Source organism: Scardinius erythrophthalmus (genome assembly GCF_964197995.2).
Source record: "Scardinius erythrophthalmus genome assembly, chromosome: 4".
Classification (NCBI taxonomy): domain Eukaryota; kingdom Metazoa; phylum Chordata; class Actinopteri; order Cypriniformes; family Leuciscidae; genus Scardinius; species Scardinius erythrophthalmus.
In genome coordinates, this window is record NC_138224.1 from 46,264,325 (window position 1) to 46,277,515 (window position 13,191).

At 42.0% G+C, this 13,191-nt stretch overlaps 1 protein-coding gene across 1 annotated transcript; it reads right to left on the reverse strand.

The window, feature by feature from the left end:
• Window positions 1–332: 332 nt before the first annotated feature.
• Window positions 333–12,974, reverse strand: LOC308689324 (tripartite motif-containing protein 16-like; the record flags this gene model as incomplete). Its single annotated transcript, XM_081362975.1, has 5 exons — window positions 333–853; window positions 10,994–11,147; window positions 11,590–11,823; window positions 11,910–12,005; window positions 12,405–12,974. 5 exons carry the CDS (start codon window positions 12,972–12,974, stop codon window positions 333–335), a joined length of 1,575 nt encoding a protein of 524 aa, XP_081219101.1.
• Between the last annotated feature and the right edge of the window lie 217 nt (window positions 12,975–13,191).

Below are 13,191 nucleotides of genomic sequence, written 5' to 3' on the forward strand. Positions count from 1 at the left end.
GGTCGGGTTGGATCGGATCAAGTTCGGGCTCGGGCAGAGAATCTAAGCTCTACCACACACACACACACACACACACACACACACACACACACACACACACACACACACACACACACACACACACACACACACACACACACACACACATCTGACTGTCTATATGAGGATTCATTACACACATTTATTCTGACATGTTATTTCACTGACAGGTCAGCTGTGTTATTAATGTAATGAAGAGAAAATAAGAGACTCTATAACATCTCACTGTTACTGATTTATCATGCAGCTCAAAGCATTATGGGTAGAATCTCTCATCAGTCTATTCTCATTCATCAACACAGTCTCACTGATGATCCAGAAAGGACCCTAAACCCAGGATAGAGCGGCTCAGTGAATGTGGTCTGGACTTTGTGGATGAGGATCACTGTGTCAGAGACGCTGTAGAAGGACAGAGTTCCTGCACTGTGGTCCACACACACTCTTATTCTCCTGCTGATAGACTCTACAGGGAGATCAGTCTTTATGTTATTGTGTGTGAATGAGTAACTGGAGGAAGTGCAGTACAAACACCAGGACTGATCATTAAGTCCAAACCGACACTTATTACCCGATCCCTTCCTGCTGATGCTCTTATATGACACTGATATACACACACATCTCCCACTCCACTCAATCTCCCAGCAACAGGGTTCACACACACTCTCTCTACACAACACCTGAGGAAACACATCAAATCTGTCTGGATGATCAGGATACAGCAGCTCTCTGTCAGTGTTAGTAATCACTCTGTTCCTCTCAGACAGACGGAGGTGTTTATTCACTGTGTTCGGATCTAGAGTGAACCGATGGGAATCTGATGGAGAGAAAACACATCAGAATCAGGAATTATGAATCTGTCAGATCTCTCTGATATCCTGTGCAAATCATCATTATCATTATCCATCATCCAGGTCCCTGACACCCCCCTCTTAATAAAATATTGTCTAATCGTCTTATATTTACACTATTAAAATGGTAGAATGAATTTACCTATAATTTTATGTTTTTTAAAGCAACTTATGCATTAATTTAGCAAGGATCCATTAAATTGATTCACCAATAAGTGTAATAATATGGTTTACAAAGTTTTGAAGCATTGTAGGCCTATTGTTGGGGATTTTCAGTGTTTTCAGCCTTAGGTGATCTTGAGCTTTTTAAATTTCCATCTGATGACTCAAAAATTAGAGAGAATTGATACAAAATCCTGTTGAGGATAAAAACAGAGTGGAATAGTTTTTACAGAGGAGTTTTCAGTTTGTTCTTCCTTTCCTGAAACTTTTGAAAAGCTATTTTTTTTCTACTGTGAATGTTACCTCTAAAACGTGGATCAATGTTTTTAATTGGCTTTCAGTGAAAAATGATCATATTTAGGTTACACTTTATTTTGAAGGTGATGTAGTGACATTGTACTTACTCAAGAAAGTACTGAGTAATATCAATTAACTACTTCCTATAGAGTTACAGTTAGGGTTTGGTTTAGGGTTAGTTACTTGTAAGTATGCACAAATTCGTTATTACTATAGTAAGTACATGTAGTAACATATAACCACGTCACATTAAAATAAAGTGTTACCCATATTTATCCCTTAGTTTTATCCTGTTTTTGAAGAATATGTTGAATCCCCCGTTTAGGCCTGTCCTGATTTACATTTTTGTTAAAGTCACGAGTTCATTTCAAATCTAGCTTTTTTGGATGTCAGTAAGTATGATACAGTTATGCTCTCTTTCCCACTTTGTAAATGTGCAGTAACATTTTTAAAATGACAGTAAAGACATTTAAAATGTTTAGAAACATGTCTATTTTAAATCATTTAAAATAACTCACATTTCTATTTTTCATTTCATATTTCTATTTCAATCTTTCTGTTCATCAAAAAGTCCAGATAAAAACACCTCCACACATTCCAGATTATTATTTTACATTTTAAAACGTATTAAAATAGAAAACAGTTATTTTAATTAGTAATAACATTCCACAATATTACTGTTTTTACTGTATTTTTGATGAAATAAATTAAATCTTCTTTCAAAAACATTTTTTTAAAAACTTAACGGTCCCAAACTTTTTATCAGGGGTGTATATTATAGATTTGTATTTATAATAAGTATTATGGTGTATATTATTACTATTTTTCACCTATATATAATTTAAAAAGCATATAAAGGGGAATTATATGCCACAGTTCATGAATTCACTGTCTCTCTTTCTGCCTGTATGTCAGTGTGTGTGTGTGTGTGTGTGTGTGTGTGTGTGTGTGTGTGTGTGTGTGTGTGTGTGTGTGTGTGTGTGTGTGTGTGTGTGTCTGTGTGCGTATGTCAGGGTGATTGCCAATCACCGTAATTAATTTGGTTATTCAGGTGAACCCAATTATTGCAGAGCATTCTTAACAAAGTGTCCTATGTATTTCTTTCTGCAACCGCTGACTTTTAACAGCGAGTGTTCTAAGGTGGCTTTCGTGCTGACCCTGCTGACTGGACAAGCGGCTCTCTGGGGAACGGCGGAGTGGGAGATCCAAGATCTCTGCTGCGCCTCGTTCCAGGCACTCTCCGAAGAAATGAAGAGAGTCTTTGACCGTGCGGTGGCGGGTAGAGAGGCGGCCAGACTACTCGCCAGCCTCCAGCAAGGAGAGCCCGATCCGTATCGGAGTACTCCATCAAGTTTCACACGCTGGCTGCAGAGTGCCATTGGAATGAGGAGGCGCAGTGGGACATGCTCCTACATGGGCTGGCTGACCATGTTTAGAAAGAGATCTACACCCTGGACCTTCCACAGAGTCTGAACGGGCTGATTGAACTGGCACTGAGAGTGGATGCTCATCTGAATCGGATGGAACGACTTACACGCCCAATCAGACTACCTGGAGTCCTCGAGGTCCCAAAGGCCAGCGGTGGGGACACGGCCAGCCCCGTTTTCGATCATGAGCCCATGCAGGTGGGTAGAGCTCGGCTTTCCCGGGAGGATAGAGAGAGGCGGAGGTCCAAGGGACTATGCCTCTATTGCGGAGGAGCGGGCCACTTCCTATACTCCTGCCCGGAAAAAGATTGAGCCCGGTAATGAAGATGAGGCTACTATTGGGTGGGATCTCCGCTGAGAAGATCTCATCATCCACTCTCCCCCTGGTAAGACTGAGATGGGCAACCCAATCTCACCACTGTCAAGCCTTACTGGACTCAGGAGCAGAAGGCAACTTCATGGACTTTGGCTCACAAGTATCAGATTCACATCACTCGCTCACAAGATTTCTGCCAACGCCCTCAATGGACAAGAACTCCCTAACATTTCTCTCACCACCGAACCTATCACCCTCATCACATCAGGCAATCACACAGAAACACTTTCATTTCTACTTTTGGACTCCCCGTTAGCACCCATAGTTCTTGGCCACCCATAGCTGGTACAACACAACCCTAGGGTGGATTGGGGCCAAGATTCTATCTCGACCTGGAGTGATCAATGTTATGCATCTTGTCTTGTGTCTGCTTGTTCACCTGTGTCTGGTTCTGTGTTTCAGGAGGTGGCAGTGAATTTGTCAAACATGCCCGTTGAGTACCTCGACCTGAAGGAAGTGTTCAGTAAGTCCCGTGCTGCTTCTCTTCCTCCACATCGTCCCTATGACTGTGCCATAGATTTACTGCCAGGTAAGTCTCCGCCTAAAGGCAAGTTATTTTCGCTTTCTGCTCCAGAAAGGGAGGCCATGGAGAAATATATTTCTGATTCTCTAGCAACGGGGTTCATCCGTCCTTCCTCTTCTCCAGCGGGTGCGGGGCTCTTTTTTGTGGGGAAGAAGGATGGATCTCTGCAACCGTGTATTGATTACCGGGGGCTGAACAACATCAAGATAAAGAATACTTATCCTTTGCCGTTGATGTCTTCAGCCTTCGAGCGGTTACAGGGAGCAATGCAATGCTTATCATTTGGTCCACATAAGGAAGGGAGCTAAATGGAAAACAGCGTTCAACACCCCCAGGGGGCACTTTGAATATTTGGTTATGCCTTTTGGCCTGTCCAACTCCCCAGCGGTCTTCCAGGCACTCGTCAATGACGTGCTGAGATATATGGTAGATCAGTTCATATATGTGTACCTGGATGACATATTGATTTTTTTCTTCTTCTCTCCAGGAACACGTTCAACACGTCAGACGAGTACTTCAGAGGTTGCTAGAGAATAGGTTTTTTGTCAAGGCGGAGAAATTCGCTTTTCATGCAGTCTGTGCCTTTCCTAGGTTACATCATCTCGTCTGAGGGAGTGCAAATGGATCCTGACAAGGTTAAGGCTGTGGTAGAGTGGACAAGTCCAGATTCCTTGATAGACTGCCCATTCGTGACGACTGAGCGCGTTGTTTGTGTTTAGAGCTCTATCGATTGGATTCATAATCCTTGATTTGCTTCTAAACACTCATTTACAAACGAATATTTTCTATTTTTTACAGCGTGTGAACATATCTCCGATACTATTCTCTATAAAAAACAATCGGATTGCTTTGATATCGCTACTTATATCCGAACTTCCGCTACTAGCCTTAGCCCGCTAGCATTTCACGCGTGATCTCATCGATCGTCTTATTTACACCCGTACCACTGAAAGCTACAATTCGCCATTATAGAACATCTGCTACAATGGCGAATATATCGGATGTGTGTCTAACGTTACCTTTGAGTGCAGGTGAGGACACATTTGAGCTGCATTCTCTACAGTTGGAGTTAGAGTCGGTGGACAAGCAGATCCGCGACCTACTAGAGAGACAAGCCGAGCTGAGAGACCGGCGATCAGCGCTTGAAACATCACGCGCCGATGCTCACAAGTCAGTGGTTAGTAACCTTTTGACTCCGACCTCGTCTACTCCGTGTGTTTCTCTGCACAGGACTCGAGCGCACAGGACGTGACCATCCCTGGTTTCATTCACTCCGGCACCAACACAACACCATGGACCCTGGCTGATTCCAGAGTGGAAGAAACGAGCCAGGACCAGAGCAAGGACCTCTCCGCCCCTCCCGGTCTTCGAGATCTCCTCCCGGAACCGCTTCTCCCCTCTTCACGAGACGGAACGCGACGCTGTGATCATCGGCACTTCCATCATCCGGCATGTCCACGCTTCCTCAGGTAAAGGTAAGGTGCGCACTCACTGCTTTCCTGGTGCTCGTGTTCTCGATGTCGCTGCGCAGGTCCCCGAGATCCTGAACGGTGACGAGCCTGTTAGTGATCCAACACCGGATACTCTTATAGGTTACTCCTGTGGATCACGGCTGAACGCGTCTTCTCCACACTCACTTACAAACATTTTTCGCCTATCGTGCGTCTATTCTACACCTGTACCACTAAAAAAAAAACGGATTATATCCAAGACTTCAGTCATAAATTAGTATTAATATTGATAGCATCACTGGTAGCATCGTTGCTAACTTACTGTCCATCTGTTAAAATGGCGAATATATCAGATGTAAGTAGTCTACCTTTTGGTGCAGGTGAGGACACATTTGAGCTGCACGCGGTGCTGTCTGAGCTGGAAGCTGTAGAGAAGCAGATCCACGAACTTTTAGTGAGACAAGCCGAGCTGATATACGGGCGTTTAGCTCTTGAAACATCCCGCACCGATGCACACAAATCAGTGATTAACGTTGCTGACTCCGACCTCGTCTACTCCTTGCGTTTCTCAGCATCGGTCCCGAGCGCCGAGGTCGCGATCAGCCATGGTCTCGTTCACTCCGGCTCCAACATGCCAACACAAAGCCTGGATGGTTCCGCAGCGGAAGACGCGAGTCAGGTCTAGACCAAGACTCTCTCCGCCCCTCCCGGTTTTCGAGATATCCACCCAATACCGCTTCTCCCCTCTTTGCGAAACAGAACCCGATGCTGTGATCATCGGCGATTCCATCGTTAGGCACGTACACGCTACGTTAGGTAAAAGTAAGGTGCACTGAAATCGCTGCTCGCGTCCCCGAGATTCTGAACGATGATGAGCGCGTCTGAACTGTGGTCCTGCACGTGGGAACGAATGACATCAGGCTGCGGCAGCGGAGGTTCTGAAGAAGGACTACAGGAGCCTAATCGAGACGGTACGCAGCACATCGCCTGAAACAACGATCATCGTGTCTGGACCCCTTCCCACGTACCGACTAGGACATGAAAGGTTCAGTAGATTATTTGCTCTAAATTAATGGTTAATGTCATGGTGTAATGAACAGAAACTGCTCTTTGTAAATAATTGGAATCTGTTTTGGGACCGACCTAGGCTCTTCCGTGCTGATGGCCTTCACCCCAGCAGAATCGGAGCAGCTCTTCTGTCGGACAACATCTCCAAGGCGTTACACACCATATGACTAGTAAGTCAAAGTCCAAATCACAGTCTTTGCTGTCCCAACTTAATTGATATAAGTACCAATGTAGAACATCATATAGAAACTGTGTCTATTCCTCGTTTAGTGAGGTCAAACATTAAATCTACTGTAGGATCTAGGACAAATCTAATTGTGATTAAACCAGAAAATCTCAATATTAGTGAACAAAAACATTTTCTAAAGCTAGGTCTTCTAAACATTAGATCGCTCACACCTAAGGCGGTTATTGTAAATGAAATGGTCACAGATAATAGTTTCGATGTACTTTGCCTTACTGAAACCTGGCTTAAACCAAATGATTATTTCGGTCTAAATGAGTCTACTCCACCAGCATACTGTTATAAGCATGAGCCCCGTCTGATTGGTCGTGGCGTCAGTGTTGCAACAATCTATAGAGATATTCTTAATGTTACTCAGAAAACAGGTCACAGGTTTAATTTGTTTGAAGTACTAGTGTTAAATGTTACGCTTTTAGATGTAAGAAAGAAATCCGTATTATCTTTAGCCTTGGCTACTGTATATAGACCTCCAGGGCCTTACGCTGATTTCCTAAAAGAGTTTGCAGATTTTCTCTCAGATCTATTGGTCAACGTCGATAAAGCATTAATTGTTGGAGATTTTAACATACACGTAGATAATTCAAATGATGCGTTAGGGGCTGCGTTTACAGAATTATTAAACTCCTTTGGGGTCAAGCAAAACGTCACTGGTCCCACTCATCGTCTAAATCATACACTCGATTTAATTATATCATATGGAACCAATCCAACCGATATAGATATTATACCGCAAAGTGATGATGTCACTGACCATTACATGGTAACTTGCATACTACGTACTGCTGTAATATGTCATGCTGCGCCGCGTTATCGACCAGGCAGAACAATCCTTCCAACCACTATATAGATTCTCAAATAGCTTACCTGATCTATCTCAGCTGCTCAGTGAACCTAAACAAACAGATGAACTAGAGGAAATGACTAGCACTATGAGCACCATTCTCTCTAGTACATTAGAAATTGTTGCACCAATTAGATTAAAAAAGGTTAGAGAGAAAACTAAAGCACCATGGTACAACAGTGCTACGCATGTTATCAAGAGAGAAACCTGTAATTTAGAGCGTAAATGGAAACAAACTAAATTAGAGGTCTTTAGAATCGCGTGGAAAGACAGTATGTCACATTATAAAAAGGCCCTAAAAGCAGCCAGGGCTGAGCATCTCCGCAAACTAATAGAAAATAACCAAAATAATCCTAGGTTTTTATTTAACACCGTGGCTAGACTAACAAATAAACAGACGTTACCTGAACAAAATATTCCGTTACAGTTTAGTAGTAATGATTTCATGAACTTCTTCACTGAGAAAATAGAAAGCATCAGAAACACAATTGTAAATGTACAATCTTTAATGGTGTCTTACGATTCAGCCTCAATTATCACCCCACAAGAACAATTACAGCGCTTTACAACTATAGGACAGGAAGAACTAAATAAACTTATCATTGCATCTAAACCAACAACATGTTTATTAGATCCTATACCCACTAAACTACTGAAAGAAGTGTTACCTGTAATGGAAGAGCCTCTTCTCAATATTATTAACTCGTCTTTATCTTTAGGTCATGTTCCAAAAATATTCAAGTTGGCAGTTATAAAACCTCTCATTAAGAAACCACAATTAGATCATAATAACCTAGCAAATTACAGACCCATTTCAAATCTTCCATTTATGTCTAAAATATTAGAAAAAGTTGTGTCCGCTAAACTGGGCTCTTTCTTGCAAGAAAATGATATCTATGAAAAATTTCAGTCAGGATTCAGGCTGCACCATCGCACTGAAACTGCGCTCGTTAAAATTACAGATTTACTTCTAGCTTCTGACCAAGGCTTTATCTCAATACTAGTTTTACTCGATCTTAGTGCTGCGTTCGACACCATAGATCATGAAATACTCCTAGATCGACTACAAAATTATACTGGTGTTCATGGACAGGCATTAAGCTGGTTTAGATCGCACTTATCAGACCGCTACCATTTTGTATGTTTAAATGGGGAAAAATCGAAGATAACGTCAGTAAACTATGGAGTGCTGCAAGGATCTGTGTTAGGCCCTCTGCTATTCTCAATATATATGCTGCCACTTGGTAATATTATAAGAAAACATGGAATTAATTTCCACTGTTATGCTGATGACACTCAATTATATATTTCATCACGACCAGATGAAAACGCTAAATTATCTAAACTGACCAAAGTGTGTTAAAGATATAAAATACTGGATGACGTGTAATTTTCTGATATTAAATTCAGATAAAACGGAGGTATTACTTATTGGTCCAAAAAACTGCCCACAAAACCTCTTGCAATACAACTTTAATTTAGAAAGATGTCCTGTTACTTTATCATCTACAGTAAAAGACCTTGGTGTTATATTAGACTGCAACTTGTCTTTCGAAAATCATATTTCATATGTTACAAGAACAGCCTTTTTCCACCTTAGAAACATTGCTAAGCTACGTAACATGCTATCTGTTTCTGATGCAGAAAAGTTAGTTCATGCATTCATGCCCTCGAGACTAGATTACTGTAATGCTTTATTAGCTGGTTGTCCTGCATCCTCAATAAACAAGCTACAGTTAGTCCAAAATGCAGCCGCTAGAGTTCTTACTAGGTCAAGAAAATATGATCATATAACACCAATTTTATCATCACTACATTGGTTACCTATTAAGTTCCATATCAATTACAAAGTATTGCTACTGACCTATAAAGCCCTAAATGGTTTAGCTCCAGTGTATTTAACGGATCTTCTATCGCCCTACAATCCATCGCGCTCTTTAAGATCACTAAATTCGAGGCTTCTGGTCATTCCTAGGATATCTAAGTCCACTAAAGGAGGGAGGGCGTTTTCACATTTAGCTCCTAAACTCTGGAATAGTCTTCCTAATACTGTTCGAGGTTCAGACTCGCTCTCCCAGTTTAAAACTAGATTAAAGACTTATCTCTTTAGCCAAGCATTCACGAAATGATTACCTCTTATACTACAAGTTAAATCGGATCAAATGCATTAATATTATGAACAGCAGCTATGCTAATTATTTCCCATCTGCTTTTCTGTTGTTATCTCGGGACACTAGTTCCGAGGTACACTAGTCCCGAGGTAAATAGTTTGTCAGCTCCAGTTAGTATCCAGCCTCTCATAGAGACTTCAGATGCCCCAACACCCGTGAAGAGACGACGCAACGCGACGCCTGTGAAGAGACGACTCGACGCCTGTGAAGAGACGACTCAACGCCAGCGATGTTATGCCCTAAATTAATACATGATTAACTAATTTTTTTTTTCTATGTACATTTATGAAATGCACTTTCTGTAAAGCTGCTTTGAAACAATGTGTATTGTGAAAAGCGCTATACAAATAAATTTTAATTGAATTGAATTGAATTCCCTTAAGGCCCTACAGAGGTTGCTGGGTTTCGCCAATTTCAATCGGCGTTTCATTCGCAACTTCAGCCAACTAGCTGTGCCTCTGACTGCCTTGACCTCCCCCAGAACGATGTTCAGGTGGTCCGATACAGCCAAGGCTGTATTCGCCAATCTGAAAAGTCGCTTTGTTTTGGCTCCCACCCTGATTTCCCCCGATCCTTCATGTCAGTTCGTGATGGAGGTCGATGCGTCAGAGGTGGGGGTAGGTGCGGTTCTTTCCCAACGCTCTCCCACAGATGACAAGATGCATCCTTGCGCGTTTTTGTCTCACCAGTTATCACCTGCCGAACGTAACTATGACATTGGTAATAGAGAGTTGTTAGCAGTCAAGTTAGCATTGGAAGAATGGCGTCATTGGTTAGAAGGGTCGGGGGTACCTTTTATAGCTTGGACCGATCACAAGAACCTGGAATATATTAGATCTGCTAAAAGACAACTCCAGGCAGGCTCGGTGGGCACTTTTTTTTCGGGCGTTTTGATTTTTCTCTCTCGTGCCCCCCAAGTTCCAAAAACATCATACCCGATTTTTTATCTCATATTTTTGATCCATCCTAACGCCCGTCCACACCCGAGTGCATTTTACCTGAGACACTGTTTATATCCACACTCACATGGGAGATCGAATCGAAGGTCACAACGGCCTTAGAAGGGGTAAGAGCAGCCTTCCCTGCACCAGACTGCTTGAACTTTGCACTACACTTCATTTATAAATAAACTGTTGTTACTTGCATATTTTATCCTCCATTTATTATCATGACATTATATTTCTGAGTGTTAAATAAACGCTTTAGAAATCTGGCACTGAAACCTTTAATTACGTACTGTAGATTAACTTGGACATTAAAATAGATCAGTGCCATTGTTTTGTCTCAAGATGCACACCAGTAATGTTTTTATTCTAAGGTACCTTTTTAAAAGCTACTTAAATTCCCTAATTGAACTAAGGCTTAATCTAAGCTCTGTCTGTGAAACCAGGTCTACAAGTTTCATCTCGTAAATCTTTGGCATTTGCACGCCTTTAAAAGAGATTGCTAAGTAATTTCTTATTACTAAGACATTTCTAATATGATCTTCAACATGATATGAGATGATGGAGGGTCATTTCTGAGAGCAGAATCTCCAGGACTTTACCTCTGTCAGAGAACAACTTCTCTTTGCAGAAATCCTCCAGTTTGTCTCTCAGCTGATGGACAGATTTTCTCACGCCATCAAAAGAGGAGAGAGAACAGAAGGGATTGTCATTTCCGTCTCTAGATTCGGGAGGAGCTGAGAGAGACTGGAAACTCTACAGAAAACAGAAATCAAAGCTCATCACCTCCACACTTCATCAATAATCTGCACTATTGTCAGATTTGTGCGGCTCTTGTTGATCTTTAGTAATTCTCCTCAATCCAGCACTTTCACAGCAACAGCTTCATTCTTCTCATATTATATCATACTAGTGCTATAAGTTCTAGCGTTTGACACTTACACTCTATGTGAACTTTCTAGGAAAACACTTGGATGATCAAACATCTGCCAATAACATTAATATAAGAGATCAAGTGCATCAATGGCGTCACATGGAAGGAATAAGTAGATTTGATTCATTCTGAATTCTTTGGAACACACCGAACATCATGAAGATCAACAATTCAGTTAACAGCTCATTCGGCTCTCATGAAATGTTTCTCTTTGAGTCTCTTGCTCAAGTCCACTATGACCCTGTTCTTCTAGATCTCTGTTACCTGCAGGAACTGGATGTGATCCTGTGTGTGTGAAAGCTGCTCCAGCTCAGCGTCTCTCCTCCTCAGATCATTGATCTCCTGCTCCAGTCGCTCCAGTCGTCCTTCAGCTCGACTCACTGCAGTCTTTTCCTGATCTCTGATCCGCTGTGTCGCCTCATAGCGCTTTCTCCTAATGGAGCGGATGAGCTTAGTGAAGATCCTCTCACTGTCCTCCACTGCTGTCTGTGCAGAGCGCTGTTACACACACATCACAATCACACAGTGAGCTTCAGTGAGTCCTGACTGAGACATCTCAAACTTCTCTTCTTCTCCAGACTCACCTTATGAGACACCACAGCCTCTCTCAGCAGCTGAATATCTTTCTCTCTCTGCTGGATCCTCTGCTGGAACGACCTCTGCGTCTCCTTCAGCTGGTGCTAAAGGACAAACCAATGACAGGAGAAACATCACACAAATCATCAGGTAAACAGATATGAATCCAATATCAGTGAAGTGGTGAGACTGAGGGGTTAAAGATCTTACATGGTAAGGTTATTTTCTTCAATTTATTTAATCAATTTTATAAGGATAGTTCACCCAGAAATGTAAATTCTTTCATTGTTTAATCATCCTCATGTCTTTCCAAACTTGTATGATTTTCTCTTGCATTACACAAAAGAGTGTATTATGAATAGTGTCTCTGTTTCTAGGGCTAAAACAGCATTCAGACAGTGAGGGTGAAAACAGACATTAAATATGTAAATGTACTGTAGTAGACCCATAAACAAAATGATGAGCCTATAAATGAATATTATGAGACTCCTTTAAGTTCATACCTGTTTCTCTGTCCTCTGAGCTGCAGCTGATCCAGTGTCGTGGTTTTTATGCTCATCAATCGTACATAGCAGACATATACATGTCTGATCAGTGCGGCAGAAAACCTCGAGGAGCTTATCATGTGTTTGGCAGATCATCTCCTGCAGTCGTCCAGTGGCATCTGTCAGATTGTGTCTCTTTCTTTTAAACAAACTCTCATGTTGTTCAAGGTGATTCTGACAGTAAGAGTTCAGACACCCCAGACAGGACTTGACGGCTTTGCGTTTTCTTCCAGTACAGACGTCACACTGCACATCTCCAGCTCCAGCGTAACAGTCAGCAGAAAGTTTAGTCTTCAATTTCTCCAGCACTTCAGCCAGAATGGTGTTTTTAGCTAAAGCAGGTCTTGGACTGAAGGTCTGTCTGCACTGAGGGCAGCTGTTGACTCTCATCTGATGCTCCTGATCCCAGCAGCCTGTAATACAGCTCTTACAGAAACTGTGTCCACAGGGAATGGTCACTGGATCCTTCAGGAGATTCAGACACACTGAACACAGGAACTCATCCTGAGTAATTCTGGCTTCTACCATTTTACTGCAAAAATACAGAGATGCAAACACACAACAGCTCAACTTCACTTCAGTGTCTCTTTCCCTGAACTGAAACTGTTTCTTGTTTCCTGGTTCTGTGTTTAAGTACCGTGTTCAAATCAGGCGTGTCTGTAAAGCAGCTTCCTCACTCCTAGTCCCACACACATTGTGTTTAATCAGTCTCAGACACACACTCAAAGAATAGAAGTTACTGAGA